The sequence below is a fragment of the Hordeum vulgare genome, chromosome 1H, assembly GCF_904849725.1.
Source record: "Hordeum vulgare subsp. vulgare chromosome 1H, MorexV3_pseudomolecules_assembly, whole genome shotgun sequence".
Classification (NCBI taxonomy): domain Eukaryota; kingdom Viridiplantae; phylum Streptophyta; class Magnoliopsida; order Poales; family Poaceae; genus Hordeum; species Hordeum vulgare.
The window spans coordinates 38,265,774-38,282,649 of NC_058518.1; the positions used below are offsets into that span (position 1 = coordinate 38,265,774).

General features: G+C 47.9%; 1 protein-coding gene across 1 annotated transcript; it reads right to left on the reverse strand.

The window, feature by feature from the left end:
- Positions 1-58: 58 nt before the first annotated feature.
- LOC123409616 (isovaleryl-CoA dehydrogenase, mitochondrial) lies at positions 59-4,712 on the reverse strand. The gene is made up of 15 exons (XM_045102505.1): positions 4,380-4,712; positions 4,165-4,248; positions 3,976-4,033; positions 3,255-3,379; positions 3,109-3,153; positions 2,951-2,999; positions 2,768-2,877; positions 1,982-2,058; positions 1,729-1,779; positions 1,591-1,655; positions 1,203-1,357; positions 1,052-1,092; positions 927-981; positions 692-748; positions 59-386 (listed from the first exon to the last, which is right to left on the reverse strand). The coding sequence occupies exons 1-15, from the start codon at positions 4,491-4,493 to the stop codon at positions 240-242; spliced, it is 1,233 nt and encodes a 410-aa protein (XP_044958440.1). The 5' UTR covers positions 4,494-4,712; the 3' UTR covers positions 59-239.
- Between the last annotated feature and the right edge of the window lie 12,164 nt (positions 4,713-16,876).

Sequence of the window (16,876 nt, forward strand, 5' to 3'; positions counted from 1 at the left end):
TGTGTCAAGTCGCAGTATTACCATAGCAACAAACTTATAGATGCTGACTCGAACCAGATGACAAGTAACAGATTGAACTTTATTTGCAAGAATGTTGGGCATATACAAAGGTATGAGAAGGATTGGATAGAACATCATCAAACATTTGAACACCCGGGACCGTTCACTAATGGTCTAAATCCTGCTCACCTCCTCCAGTTAGAATATGCACTGATAAGATGGCTTCCAGAAGAATAATTTCAGTCCTCTTTGAACAGCTCACGGCCAATTATCATTCTTCTGATCTCACTAGTACCAGCCCCAATCTCGAACAGTTTTGCATCTCTCAGTAGACGCCCAGTTGGGTACTCATTTATGTATCCATTGCCACCAAGACACTGGATTGCCTGCCATATGGGGAGTTTTAAGATCAATTAGTGGACCAGAAAAAAACTTGATAATACTGGGACTCACTAAGCTGAAAGCAGTTACAAATATGAAGTTAGTAAGAACTTTGTCGAAGGAAGAAAAAGTAGAGATCTGGGATGGCAGAAGTGCAAAATTTGAGAAGTCAAACAGTAATATCTTATATGTCCAGTGAAGAGAAAGAAATAAGAGCAACATTCCATGATATTTGACCGCATTTCAAAGAAATCATGTAAAAACAGCACATGCAACAAAAATTCTCATGAACTGAGGAGAGGGTTCTGACCTCAAGTGCAACTTGTGTTGCCCTTTCAGCAGCAAAGAGGATTACTCCTGCACAATCCTGATTGCAAATATTATATTAGATGAAGATGATATCAGTTTACCAGGCATCAACATGATAGACACGGAATTGGTTGTTTTATATTGTCTTGAACAGCAGAACACATGAATGTAGCCATGTGATGCAACAATGTGACTCAAAAAAGAAAACAGAGACATGTTGGGACTTTGAAATGTACCTTGCGATCAACTTTGCCATTATCACAGTCCCTAGCAACTGAGTATACAAATGATCTGAACAAAGAAGACAACAGTAAGAAGCTGTTTAAACTTCACACTAGAAGGCTTGGGTTGGTATCCCTACCTTGATGATTGCAAGGAGGTGTACATGTCTGCCATTTTCCCCTGCATTAGAAGATCACGCCTTATGTTAGTGCCAGATGCCCGCTAATATCCTAACAAGACGTTGCACCTAGAAACAGGGGAACACGATACAATGGGCTGCATGGCTATACCTGTAAGAACTGAAATTCACCAATCGGACGCCCGAATTGCTCCCTCTGTCGAACATAAGGAAGAACAACATCAAGGCATGCCTGCATGAGCCCAATAGGACCCCCAGCTAATACAAGTCTTTCCAGATCAAGACCAGACATCATGACATAAACACCTGCAACAAGAAACATATCGAAAATATTCATGTTGAGAATTTCGGTTGAGGGAGTCATTTTTCAGTTAGAAGTTCAGTAAGTATTTTAGAAGGATATGAGGGTAAAATCTAAAAAAAATCACAGTTTTCCTTGTTTAGATTGGCTTAGTGAACTGACTGTCAACAACCAAGTGAAAATCTCAGAATACCAACAGAAGTATAGAACTGAATTCAAGACCGTCAGGAGATGATACCTTTTCCTTCTTCACCAAGAACATTCTCTCGAGGCACAAAGCAGTTCTCAAAGACAAGCTCACATCTGTTACGGAGATATCTGTTCAGTAAGAACCTATGAACCATTTAATGACCCTGCTTAAATAGAAACATCTTACGTGTCACTTCCTCGCATGCCAAGTTTGTCCAACTTCTGTGCAGTACTGAACCTGTAATGATCAGAAATACTGGCATGTAAACATTTTTGTAGTTTCAGCAATAATATTAATATTTTATCCTAAAGCTTTATATGTCCAAGCCTCAATCTAGCAATCAAAGATCATTAAATACCATAGATTTCACAAAAAATTTAGTAAGATATGCATTCATGCGCAACAGAGCATAAGGGAAGAAAATGGAATGGTTAATTACCCTGGCATCCCCTTCTCAATTATGAATGCAGTTATTCCTTTCGATCCAGCAGTTATATCTGTTTTCGCGTAAACAACCTGTAAATCTCAGTTTCAGTGAACTAGCACACTTAGTATGGCCACATAGGATTATAACAACTATAACTTATTTTGTAGCAAGGCTCCGACAGATTCAGTGCTATTCTGGCAGCCGGGTGAAAGATGTCGCTATGAAATATACATACTAAACTGTTCTGAATGTGTACATGCCCTTGTTGGGAAACACATGGAAACACCAAAGAAACAAAAACCAACACAGCCAATGGCAATGGTGAACCATTCCTCAAAAAAATAGGAAGTGGTGACCCAAGCACGGCCGCAGATAATACGGGAGCCACTACTCTCGGGTGTACTACACCCGAGTTTGGGAAAAGCTGGAAAAACATGATTAAATCAAATCCAAGAAATCTGAAATTTGGAGACATCAAACATTACCAAATGTTCGGGCTACTTGCAATTTTCAGCCAAAATCAACATCCGAGGAGCTCGAACTAAAAAAAACAAAATCAATGCTCAAACAGTGCACAAAACTTTGAACATCGATTTTGTTTTTTCCAGTGCGACCTCCTCAGATGTTAGTTTGGGCTGAAATTTTGCAAGATGATCGAACATGTGATAAATATTGATGTCTCAAATTTTCAGAATTTTTGGATTTGTTCTCATCACGTTCTTCCAGTTTTTTGCAAACTCGGGTGTAGTACACCCGAGAGTAGAACATCCACTCTCCACAAGGTCCTCAGGAGCTTACCAATGTCTGAGCAGATGGACCATTTGTGCACCACATCTTATTCCCATTAATGACATAGCCGCCATCTACTTTCTCAGCTTTGCACTTCATACTGACAACATCAGAGCCAGCTGAAAGCCGGAACTAATGTGAAATCCTGTGCATAAGTGAAATTTAACAATACGGCATACAAAGGATACTTACAGTTTGGTTCACTCATTGCCAATGCCCCAATATGGTCCCCACTGATTAGCTTTAGAGAAAAAGGAAAATCACATTGTCACAATCCATTATCATTGCAAATATACCACTCCTGGGTGGCAGAGTCTGACTGAAACAATGCTGGTTATATGGGAAGGAACCTTTGGCAAATACTTTTCCTTTTGGGTAGGGCTGCCATGACGGACCTATATACAAATACCGCAAACATTACAGTTGTGTTACTCAGGGGTTAATTCAACCAATGTACTAATGACTAATGACATATATAAACAAAGTGGAGTAGTACCAGCTGGTTGATGCACAGATTTGAGTGCGCACCGTAGGAAAGGCCGACCGACCCGGACGCCCTGCTGATCTCCTCCATGGCGATGCAGTGGTACATGTAACCGAGCCCGAGCCCTCCATACTCCTCTGTGGAACATGACAACCCCGTGTTATTTAATCTATTCCCTCAACTAACATTAGACAATGCAGGGCCAGACAGTGTTGAAAAAGGCAGTAGTGTCAATGTACTCCACTGAGGCTTTTAACTAAGATGACCATCCAACATCCGTGTCAATTAATTAATCTATCAGTTTTGCCTTAACCTCCCATGAGGTCCCACCTAGCACTTTCTAGGACACTTTACTGAGGTCTTAAACATTGTGTAAGTAGTACGTAGTATTTGACTAGTTCCTCCCCGTTGCGGCAGAAGCAGAGTACTTACGCATTGGGGATCAGATCCAATATTCAGACATGGTCCAGTGTAAAAACAATAAAACATTGCCTAATACTCCCACCGTTCACAAATATATAAGATGTCGTGGATATTTCAATATGGATGGACAGAAATGAGTGAGCAGACGCACTAGAACGTGTGCATATACATCCGGTTCAGGAAAAGGTTGGAACATTCTTATATTTGTGAACAGAGGGAGTATTTACTGGCACCATGTGTTCTACTTGTGCCTTGTAGTAACATCTAGGGAGTAAGACTGAAATGGTGTTGGAATTTAGAGGGATTTTACCCGGCGAGGTGAGGCCGTGCAGGTTGAAGTCGCCCATGAGCTTCCACAGATTCACCTCCTGCGCGCCCGCCCCAAGCACAGACCAGATTAATCATACTACTACGTAACAGAGACCGCAACTCGAAGGGAGAATCAATCGACGGTACGGTAGGGTACGAGGAACGGCAGCCCGACACTTCCGTCCCTTACCTTGGGCAGGTGGTTGGAGGCGTCGATGGCGGCGGCGTGCGGCGCGATGTGCTCCTGCGCGAACCGGTGCACGCTCTCCTTGAACTGCGAAAGGAAGGAGGGGGGGAAGAAGAAAAAAAGGTCATGCCAGCCGCAGCGAGCGAGGCCGCGATTCGCGGGCCGGGCGGCGGCGGGAGCGGGACGGCGGGGGCGGGCCTGACTGGCCGGCTGATTACCTGCTCCTGCGTGTCGTCGAAGAGGAGGGAGGAGGCGGCGGCGGAGAGCCGCCGCCGGCGCGCGGGCCCCGCGCCCGCCGCGCGGCGCAGGAGCGCCGGGAGCCTGCGCTGCATCGCGGCGGCGGTCGTCCGCTTGCTCGCTCGCTGGCTGGCTGGCTGGCTTGGCTCGAGTGCTGCTGCCGTGCTCTCGTGGAGCCGTGGACGGCTACGCGTGTCCCTTTTGTACGGGGACGAGGGAGGAGTGGGGAGGCGTGTTGCGACTTGCGATTTGCGGGGCCACGACGATAGTCGATCGGTAGATCGGTGCACTGCACGTCGCTCAAACTTTGATTGATCCCACCGGGAAGGAAAGGGTGCGGTGTTATTATTTGAGCAGGCGGCACGTGGGATGTGATCCGCTAACTGGTTCCCTTATCCTCTTTGTCATCGTCGAGCTGGCTAGGTAGGAGTGTCCAACTTTGCGGCGGCTTCTTCTCATCTCATCTCGCTTGGCTTGGCTTAGAGCACCTTCAACAATGGCGCAAAAAGGCGTGCGTGGGATAGATTGACGCGCTCCATCGGCGGCGGGAACCACTTACGCGCGCGCGAAAAGGCGGCAGCTCGTGCGTCATTTTTGCGGCGCCGCGTCCCGCGCGCCTATAAAAGGCAGCGCGCTGCCGCTCCCTCGCGCCACCGCTCCGCGCGCTCTCTCGCGCCGCCGCCGTCGCCCCAGCGCGTCGCCCCCGACGCGCCACCATGCCGCCGCGCCGCCGTTCTGCGTCGGGCTACCGCGGCGTCCGCCAGCGCCCCAACGACGGGTTCTACGCCGAGATACGCTCCGGCAATCTCCGGCTTAGCCTCGGAACCTACGACACGGCGCACGAGGCCGCCCGCGCGTTCGACGCGACGGCGTGGCGCCTAGGCAGGTCGCGCCTCCAAATGAACTTTCCGGACGTCCACACGCTCCAGCAGGCGTTAGACCTCACCCCGCCGCCTCGTCTAAACTCCGCACAAGACCGTGCGGAGCACACTGCGCTGCAGCGCCGCCTCCTCGTCGCCCAGGAGGACGAGCGGGTCATGGCGGAGTGGCGCCGGCGCCACCCGGAGGACGTCGCCTACGAGCAGGAATATTGGGAAAGGCGCCGCGAGGAGGACACGCGCCGGCGCCGCGAGGAGCGGTTGGACAGGCGTCGTCAGAAGGCATTGGCGTGTGCGCAGGCCGACCTCGTCAATGCAGGCGGGAGGTCCTTCTTCACTGAAGAAGATGAGCGTTGGTTTGACATCTGGCTGTCAAACTCTGACGACACCAACGACGATGATGATGGTGCAGATGACTGGAGCGACTCGGATTAGTTTTTTGTTTTCGAACTATCTAGCACCGAACTATCTATCTATGTTTTCGAACTACCTATCTAGTTGCAATCTATGTAAAATAACTTTGTATCCTTTTTATTTAATGCAATCTACTTATTAAAAAATGTTGTGCGCGCGCTGCATTTTTGGACACTGCTGGAGCGGCGCGCGCGCGCTACATTATAGCGCGGCTGTTGGAGTCAGCGCTAAACCAGCCGAAGCGCGCGCGGCGCGTAGCGTGGCTGTTGGAGATGCTCTTATGTTACTCGTACTGAACAGTATCATATACATATACAATATCATGCATACGATATTATTGTATGATATTATTTTTATAATGTATAATATCATAAACTAGTATTTCCTCCATCACGGTTTAGAAGGCATGCTTGAAAATTCTCTGAAACCTAGGCGGTTATTGATTGGAAAAAGCTTACCATCATCCGGCGGATAACATGGCCGCATCCGTCACCTTCTTTATGTGACACGTGTTCAAATAAGGGTCGTGTCTTCGTCAAATACGTTACTGCAACTAGGGTTGTGTTTCTGTATGTTGCAATGGTGAAAGCAAGCTTGACCGCTCGATGCGGCCAGATCCAATGGTTCGTGATCCGGCTGATCTTTTAAAAAGATCAGCCGATGGACGCATAGCATGCCTCTATTGATTGGTTGTGAGATGAGGTAAAAAATAGCATTCACATTATGCATGCATGTAAAAATAGTAAAACGGAGTACTAATTAGCAACTATGAGTAAATGCAATGTGTCTTAAACCTTGTCTATTATGGAAATGCACGTAAATTTAACTGTGCCTTCTAAATAGTGACGGAGGTGGTATTATAAATGATTTATTTATTGACATGCAAAACACATAGTAGCATAAGATTTAACATGATACAGTATCTACCTATGTTACTCTAACCTTCTCTCTCTTCTTTAATTATGTGTCACGTCAACATGTTTGCTAGTCTCAAGTATGTGATACTACCTTAGTTACTCCCATTATGCGGGAAGGGGAAGAGGATAGATAGGTGGATAACTAAACCCACCTCTAATCCATGTTGCCATGTGCTAGTTATCGTGTATATGGCCAACTCGGACGCATGATCCAAGCATATTCTGATTTGAAAGCCGTTTGCTCCTGATGTTCGGTCCTGCGGCCGTACCCACCTACCGTGCCTCCCGTCACCACTCACCACCATGCTCACCGTCATCATCGCCCGGATCGCGTGCCGATGACATGCCGCGCACGATCGGATTGACATGCTCGCCTCCTCCTCCGAGATCGACTATCCCACGAATGACGCTTCTATTTGTGTACCAGTCCTTCCCGGAGCTGCTCTCCCCCATCAGCTCCGCTTCACTGGAGACGCCGCGGACGACGTTGGAGAGGCGTTGGAGGGAGTGTCGGGGATATAACCCCAAGGTGTAACCCGCAATATTGGGTCGGGTCAAACCGTAAGAGAAGACAATTGGATGGACCAAAAGACTTATCCAGTAAGCCATTTGCGAGGCAGGGGATGCCAAAAGTTTTCCTAACTTAGGAGGAAAGATAAAATAGAATTGTAGTAAGTCATGGGTGCTTATTTGATTCAGGCTCCGTTGTAAACTCGAGGCCTTTACCTATATATAAATGGGAGGCCTCAAGCAAGAAAGATCAAGTAAGAAACTACTGAGAGCTAGGTTAGCGATTTCGCATCCTTGTAATCGAGATCATCATAGATATAGACATCAAAGCAGGACGTAGGGCTTTTACTTCAGTCGAAGGGACCGACCCTGGATAAATCCGCCTCTCGTTTCCGATCAACCCCTTCAGGCCTTGTTCGGTTCCTTCAAATTCAAAAGGGTTTGAAGGGGATCGGAAGGGATTAAATCCCCTACAAGTCAAATTCCACCTCAATCCCCTCCAATCCTCTCCAATCCCCGTGTGGAAGAGATTAACCGAACAAACCGTCAAGCATTATATCGCGATGATGGCCTCACCTCTAAATTCATTCACGAGGACCGTCATCACAAAACCACATAGGGAACGGACAATGAGGATCTGCGATGACGCATATTCATGGACAATGTGCGTCAAGGAATGGAGGGAGGTGGTGAAGCAAGCAGAAAAGGAGTCAGATCCAGATTCCCGATCCAGATGGGAGAGCGGGCGAAGACCTTCAAAATCCAAGCGGGTCGGGAGCTGTTGAACCTCGCCCACCACATCTACTTTGAGGGTACCAGGGAAGAGAAGAGGAGGATGCCACATTCGACGGCTTCGCCGGTGGCATTCGTCAATTGGACGAAGCAAGAGGTGAGCGGTGGGATTGCTCCACGCAAGCTGAGATGGGAGTGCCTCTCTAGCAAACTGCCTACCTAGACCCCGCCAGAGCTAGAGAAGGTTGATCCATGGTCGTATCTGTCCCCAATGTCGGCAACGGATTGATGAGCATGGGTAATGCTGCTCAGCGCGAGCAAATCTGGTTGGAGGTGCTAGTAGAACCAATTTCACTAAGGCTTTGTTTGGTAGAAGTGGATTGGGGAGGTTTGGGGAGGAGGGGATTTGAGGGGATTTGGTGAATCCCTTCCTTCCACCCAATCCTCTCAAATCCTCGGGCTTTGCTTCCACCAGTCCCTCGAGGAGGGTCCTGAAACACATGAATAGGAAGGGATTGAAGGGGAACGGAGGGGATTCGGCTAAGCAAACCCCTCTTACCAAATGGGCGCCCGAGGTTCTGTGGGGTTTCTGACCCTTCCGGAGATTTATCTCTCGAAACCTCCTGAATACCCCCGTGCCAAACGAGGCCTAACGGATTTCAATTTCAGAGGTATGGCTACCCGCTGCTGTTAGGGACTACTGTATCAAGGGGCAACCGCGACAGTTTTGTCGGGATGAGCCTGGAGAGGAGGACATCTTCTCAATGGTGTGTGGTTGGGAAAATCTCATCCAACCTGCAGTGCTCATGCCTTCACAATACTCTAGCTACCACCACCACCACGAGTGCAGCCATGGATCCACGAAATCATATCCACTTTAGGCCTTGTTTGGTTACTAAAGGAATTAATCCACTAGTGAAATTGATCCATGGGTGGAATTAATTGACCCCATCCTGTCACCAATCCCTCTCGTTAATTCCATCGCTGTGCGTGGATTTGTTCCAGATGTGAATGGCAATTCCTTTTTACCCCGTGGTTTAGAGTGGAACACAGTGGATTGACTCGTGGATATTCCACGCACGGGCTGAACCAAACAAGTTTTTGGGCATCGTCCGGGAACCATTCCACACCTGGGTGATACACGTGGATCAAAACGAGAACCCGACTGATACACGGGGGTTAGCCTCAAACCAAACAAGGCCTTAGAGAGGAGGAGCTTATCAGAGAACACTTGAGAAGGATGCAATCAGAGATGAGGCTACCGCTGAGAGGCTCAGACTCACTCCAGAAACTGGTGATACAGATTCTGACAGAGGCCTTGGAGGAGGAGATGAGCCTGAACCTAACTGGGGCGTCGACGCCACCACTAGGGGTGATTGCCTGGGTGATGTCTACAAAGGATTCTCCAAGGCAAGACATGAGGGTGAAGTGGGAAGCATTGTGGAGGATGCAATCGACCGATTGCATGATCTTAGCATTGGAATTCATCAAACACTGAGAGGGTCTGAGAGCGACATCACCAAAAATTGTGAAGCTCTTGAGACATGAAAACGGCTCAGGAATGTGAGTAGGGGACACAGCCTATACTGAGTCGACCTACACCCCGAGGAAGGAAAGTTTTACACGGCTAATGTTGACTCGACCGACATGAGTCCTCTCAAGAAGCCAACCACTCAGTCCGAAGCACCTCTCAATTTTAAGTCGGCTGAAGACACCAAACAGATTGACTTTGTCTCAGGCGACTCATCGAAGCAGTTCACCATTGGGACCGGTCTGGATCCTAAATAAAAAAGCACGTTCATCGAGTTCATCCATGAGAATCGGGACATATTTGCATGGAAACCTTCTGACATGCCTGGAGTACCGAGGAAACTCGTTGAGCACCATCTTAATGTGGATCCGAAGAAGAAACCAGTACGGCAATACATCCGTCATTTTAACGAGGAGAGACACAATGGTATCGGGGAAGAGGTAGCCCGGCTCCTATCTGTCGGGTTTATCATTGAAGTTTTCCACCCTGAATGGTTGGCTAACCCGGTGCTTGTTCTGAAGAAAAACGACACCTGACGCATGTGTGTTGATTACACAGATCTCAACAAAGCCTGTCCCAAAGATCATTTTCCCTCCCGCGTATTGTCCAGAACATTGACTCTATGGCGGGCTGCGAGCGATTATGCTTTTTGGACGCATACTCAGGATATCACCAGATCAAAATGGCTAAGGAGGACCAGGAGAAGACGGCTTTCATAACCCCTTTTGGCGCTTTTTGCTATGTATGTATGCCTTTGGGGCTTAAGAGCGTGGGGGTGACTTATCAGCAATGTGTGCAGAATTGCCTTCACTCATAGATTGGGCACAACACTCACGTTTATGTTAATGAAATCTGTTGGAAATATGCCCTAGAGGAAATAATAAAGTTGTTATTATTATATTTCCAGCTCATGATAATTGTCTGTATTCATGCTATAATTGTATTAACCAGAAACCGTAATACATGTGTGAATATATAGATCACAATGTGTCCTTAGTGAGCCCCTAGTTGGCTAACTCGTTGATCAATAGATGATCATGGTTTCTTGATCATGGACATTGGATGTCATTAATAACGGGATCACATCATTGGGGAATGATGTGATGGACAAGACCCAATCCTAAGCATAGCACTGGATCATGTTGTTCGTCTGCTAAAGCTTTTCTGATGTCAAGTATCATTTCCTCAGACCATGAGATTGTGCAACTCCCGGATACTGTAGGAGTGCTTTGGGTGTACCAAACGTCACAACGTAACTGGGTGATTATAAAGGTGCACTACGGGTATCTCCAAAAGTGTCTGTTGAGTTGTACGAATCGAGACCGGGATTTGTCACTCCGCGGTATCTCTGGATCCACTCGGTAATCCATCATCATATTGAGCTCAGTGTGACTAAGGGGTTAGCCAAGGGATGATATGTTACGGAACGAGTAAAGAGACTTTCCAGTAACGAGATTGAACAAGGTATAGGGATGTCGACGATCGAATCTCGGGCAAGTATCATGCCGATAGACAAATGGAATTGCATACGGGATTGATTGAATCCTTGACATCGTGGTTCATTCGATGAGATCATCGAAGAACATGTGGGAGCCAACATTGATATCCAGACCCCGATGTTGGTTGTTGACCAGAGAGGTGTCTCAGTCATGTCTGCATGCTTCCCGAACCCGTAGGGTCTACATACTTAAGGTTCGATGACGCTAGGGTTATAGGGAAATAGTGTACGTGGTTACCGAAGGTTGTTCGCAGTCCCGGATGAGATCATGGACATCACGAGGAGCTCCGGAGGTAAATATTGATATATAGGATGAAGGGTTTTGGACACCGAAAGTGTTTCGGGCATCACCCGTAACATACCGGGACCATCGGAAGGGTTCCCGGGGTCCACCGGGAGGGGCCACCAGCCCCAAAGGCTTTTATGGGACAAAAGGAGAAAGGGAACCAACCCAGAGTGGGCTGGTGCGCCCTCCCCTCTCAGCCCAAGGCGCAAGGAGAGTGGGAGGGGGCAAACCCTAGGCGTAGTGGAGGTCCAAGGCCCACCTAGGGCGCGCCCCTTCTCTCCACCCTTGGCCGCCCCCCTCGCTGCCCCATCTAGGGCTGCCGCACCCTTGGGAGTGGGAACCCTAAGGGTGGGCACCATCCTCCCTCTCCTCCTATATATAGTGGTGGTTTTTGGCTTTTGGAGACACGATTTCTTCCTCTCCCGGCGCAGCCCTACACCTCTCTCTCTCCTCGTCCTCCGCATAGCTCAACGAAGCTCTCTCGGAGAACCACGTAGCTCCACCGCCACCACGCCGTCATGCTGCCGGAGCTCTCTCCCTCAACCTCTCCTTCCTCCTTGCTGGTTCAAGGTGTTGGAGACGTCACCGGGCTACACGTGTGTTCAACGCGGAGGTGTCGTAGTTCGACACATAGATCGGAATCCACCGCGATCTGAATCGCTGCGAGTACGACTCCATCAACTGTGTTCATAGTAACGCTTCCGCTTAGCGATCTTCAAAGGTATGAAGATGTTGTACAACTTCTCTCGTTGCTGGTTTCTCCATAGATAGATCCTTGTATGGCGTAGGAAAATTTTGAATTTACTACGATCCCCAACAGTGGCATCCGAGCCAAGGTTCTATGTGTAGATTCTATGTACGAGTAGAACACAAAAGTTGTGGGCGCTGATTTGTCAACTTGCTTGCCGTTACTAGTCTTATATTTTTTCGACGGTATTGTGGGATGAAGCGGCGCGGACCGACCTTACACGTACGCTTACGTGAGACTGGTTCCAGCGTCAGACATGCACTTGATGCATAAGGTGGCTAGCGGGTGTCTGTCTCTCCCACTTTAGTCGAATTGGATTCGATGAAAAGGGTCCTTATGAAAGGTAAATAACATTGGCATATCAACGATGTGGCTATCACGTAGGTAAGAAGCGTTCTTGCTAAAAACCCAAACCAACCACGTAAAACTTGCAACAACAATTAGAGGACGTCTAACTTGCTTTTGCAGGGTATGCTATGTGATGTGATATGGCTAAAAGGATGTGATGTTACTATTGGAAATATTCCCTAGAGGCAATGATAAAATAGTTATTACTATATTTCCTGTTTCAAGATAATCGTTTATTATCCATGCTATAATTGTATTTAATGAAAGCATAGATACATGTATGGATATATAGACAAAACAATGTCCCTTGCAAGCTTCTAGGTGGCTAGCCAGTTGATCAAGGATGGTTAAGGTTTTCTGACCATACGCAAGTGTTGTCACTTGATAACTGGATCACATCATTAGGAGAATCATGTGATGGACTAGACCCAAACTATGAACGTACCATGTGATCGTGTCATTTTGTTGCTATTGTTTTCTGCGTGTCAAGTATTCACTCCTATGACCATGAGATCGTGTAACTCACTGACACCAGAGGAATACCTTGTGTGTATCAAACGTCACAACATAACTGGGGACTATAAAGTTGCTCTAGAGGTATCTCCGAAGGTGTCCGTTGAGTTAGCATGGATCAAGACTGGGATTTGTCATTCCGTGTGACGGAGAGGTATCTCGGGGCCCACTCGGTAATATAACATCACATACAAGCCTTGCAAGCAATTTGACTCAAGTGTAAATCACGGGATCTTGTATTACGAAACGAGTAAAGAGACTTGCCGGTGACGAGATTAAAATAGGTATACGGATACCGACGATCAAATCTCGGGCAAGTAACATACCGAAGGACAAAGGGAATGTTATACGGGATTATATGAATCCTTGGCACAGACGTTCAACCAATAAGATCTTCATAGAATATGTAGGATCCAATATGGACATCCAGGTCCCGCTATTGGAGATTGACCGAGGAGTGTCTCGGGTCATGTCCACATAGTTCTCGAACCCGCAGGGTGTGCACACTTAAGGTTCGGTGACGTTTTAGTATAGTTGTGTTATATGTGTTAGTGACCGAATGTTGTTTGGAGTCCCGGATGAGATCACGGACGTCACGAGGGTTTAAGGAATGGTCTGGAAACGAAGATTGATATATAGTATGGTTTCATTTGGTTACGGAAAGTTTTCGGACATTACCGGCAGTGTACCAGGAGTGACGAATGGGTTCTGGGTATTCACCGGGAGGGGCCCACCCACCCGGGAGTGAGCCGAGTGACCCTAGGGTGGCGCACCAGCCCTTAGTGGGCTGGTGAGGCCAGCCCAAGAGGGCTATGGCGCCACAAGGGAAAAATACAAAAGGAAAGAAAAAAAAGGAAAAAGGGAGGTGGGAAGGAAGGAGTGGACTCCTTTCCCCAAACCGAATTGGGGCGGGAGTCCACCTCTCCCTTGGGCCGGCGCCCTTGGGGCTCCCTTGAGCCCCAAGGCTAGCCCCTCCCCTCCTCCTATATATATTGGTGGTTTTAGGTCTTTTGAGACACAACTTTGCCACGTGCAACTCAAACCTATACCACGTAGTTCTTCCTCTAGATCGGATTTTTGCGGAGCTCGGGCGAAGCCCTGCAGGAGTAGATCATCACCACCACCGACACGCCGTGAGGCTGCCGAAGAACTCATCTACTTCCCCATCTCTCTTGCTGGATCAAGAAGGCGTAGATCGTCATCGAGTTATACTTGTGCTGAACATGGAGGTGTCGTCCGTTCGGCGCTAGATTGGAACGGATCGTGGGACGGCGGTGATTTGAATCACGAAGCTATACCACTACATCAACCGCATTTCTTAACGCTTCCCGCTTAGCAATCTACAAGTGTATGTGGATCCAATCTCCCTCTCGTAGATGAACATCACCATGATAGGTCTTCGTGTGCGTAGGAATTTTTTTGTTTCCCATGCAACGTTCCCCAACAGTGGTATCAGAGCTAGGTTCATGCGTAGATGTTATCTCGAGTAGAACACAAAAGGTTTTGTGGGTGTTGATGTTCGATTTGCTGCCCTCCTTAGTATTTTCTCGATTCGGCAGTATTGTTGGATTAAAGCGGTCCGGACCGACATTACTCGTACGCTTACGAGAGACTGGTTTCATCGACCAACATGCAACACGTTGCATAAAGATGACTGGCGGGTGCCCGTTTCTTCAACTTTAGTTGAATTGGATTTGACCGAGGCGGTTCTTGGAAAGAGGTTAAATAGCAATTTGCACATCTCCATTGTGGTTTTTGCGTAAGTAAGATGCGATCATACTAGATACCCATAGAAACCACGTAAAACATGCAACAACAAATTAGAGGACGTCAAACTTGTTTTTGCAGGGTATGCTTGTGATATGATATGGCCAAAGACATGATGTGATATATTGGATGTATGAGATGATCATGTTGTAATAGTTAATATCGACTTGCACGTCGATGCTACGGCAACCGGCAGGAGCCATAGGGTTGTCTTTAAACTAACGTTTGTGTTTGCAGATGCGTTTACTATATTGCTAGGTTGTAGCTTTAGTAGTAATAGCATAGATAGCACGACAACCTCGATGGCGGCACGATGATGGAGATCATGGTGTGGCACCGGTGACAAGAAGATCATGCCGGTGCTTTGGTGATGGAGATCAAGAAGCACAAGATCATGGCCATATCATGTCACTTATGAATTGCATGTGATGTTAATACTTTTATGCACCTAATTTTTCTTAGAACAATGGTAGCATTATAAGGTGATCCCTCACTAAAATTTCAAGATGAAATTGTGTTCTCCCCGACTTTGCACCATTGCGACAGTTCGTCGTTTCGAGACTGAAAAGGATCGAGATGGACCTAGAGGGGGGGGTGAATAGGTACAAACCCAAATTTTAATAATTACTTAGCAATTTTAGGCTAAAGTGCGGAATATAAGTATAAGCCTAATAATTGCTATGACAAAGAGTAAGCTATTAGGAGTGAAGCAAGGCAAGCGGTAAACAATAATCAAATACAAGTATGTAATAAGGATTAACACAAGTAGAAAGTTAGGGTTAGGAATAACCGAAACTCCGAGAGAGACAAGGATGTATCCCGATGTTCACTTCCTTGGAGGGAAGCTACGTCACCGTTAGAGGGGCGGATGTTACCACGAAGGCACACCAACGCCACGAAGACTCACCCTATTCTCCCTTTGAGATAACTCCACGAAGGCGTTTCTCAACCACTAGTGGTAAGCCTTGAGGTGGCTTCCAAACCTTCACAAACTTTCCGGGGGATATCACAATGGTTTGATTCCTCTCCGAAGACTCCTACCGCCTAGGACTCTCCAACCTCCGAGAGTAACAAGATCACGGGGATTGCTCAAAACTTGCTCAAATCACAAATCACTTTGGTGGGAAGGAGGAGAGGGGGACGATCTATCTTTTGATTGGAACAACACTCAAAAGGACTCACAAATGCTCTTGGGATCTAGGATTTGGTGTAGAGAGTGAGTGAGAGGAAAGGTGTTCTTGGGTGTATCTTAGTTGTGTTGAACACCCTTTCACGAGGTGGGAGAAGAGTATTTATAGTGTGGAGTGAAATCCAGCCGTTGGAGGTGCAATAAGTCACACACGGTCCGGACGTCCGACACTTGTCGGAAGTCCGGGCGTCCGTGAGGGGACGGACGTCCGACAGGGGTCGGTCGTCCGAGACCTGTAGGCATGACTGGAACTCTTCTGAATTCATCAGCGGCCGGTCGTCCGACAGGGGTCGGTCGTCTGAGGCCTGTAGATGTGCCTGAACATATTTGAATTCATCAGCATACGGACGTCCGGAGTGGCCCGGAAGTCCGTGTTATACAACACAATTTCTACTGGTGGTGGCTTCCGGATTTCCGATGGGGATCGTGTTGGGGAACGTCGCATGGGAAACAAAAAGTTTCCTACGCGCACGAATACCTATCATGGTGATGTCCATCTATGAGAGGGGATATTCGATCTACGTACCCTTGTAGATCACACAGCAGAAGTGTTAGTGAACGCGGTTGATGTAGTGGAACGTCCTCACGTCCCTCGATCCGCCCCGCGAACCGTCCCGCGATCAGTCCCACGATCTAGTGCCGAACGGACGGCACCTCCGCGTTCATCACACGTACAACTCCACGATGATCTCGGCCTTCTTGATCCAGCAAGAGAGACGGAGAGGTAGATGATTTCTCCGGCAGCGTGACGGCGCTCCGGAGGTTGGTGGTGATCTAATCTCAGCAGGGCTCCGCCCGAGCTCCGCAGAAACGCGATCTAGAGGTAAAACCATGGAGATATGTGGTCGGGCTGCCGTGGCAAAGTTGTCTCAAATCAGCCTAAAACCTCCGTATATATAGGGGGAAGAGGGGAAGCCTTGCCTTGGGGTCCAAGGACCCCCAAGGGGTTCGGCCGAGCCAAGGGGGCGGGGGGGGGGGGGAGTCCTCCCCTTCCAAACCGAATCCAACTAGGTTTGGAAGGAGGAGTCCTTCCCCCTTTTCCCACCTCCTCTTTTTTTTCTCTTTGATTTTCTTCCTATGGCGCATAGGGCCTTCTTGGGCTGTCCCACAAGCCCACTAAGGGCTGGTGCGCCACCCCCAAGGCCTA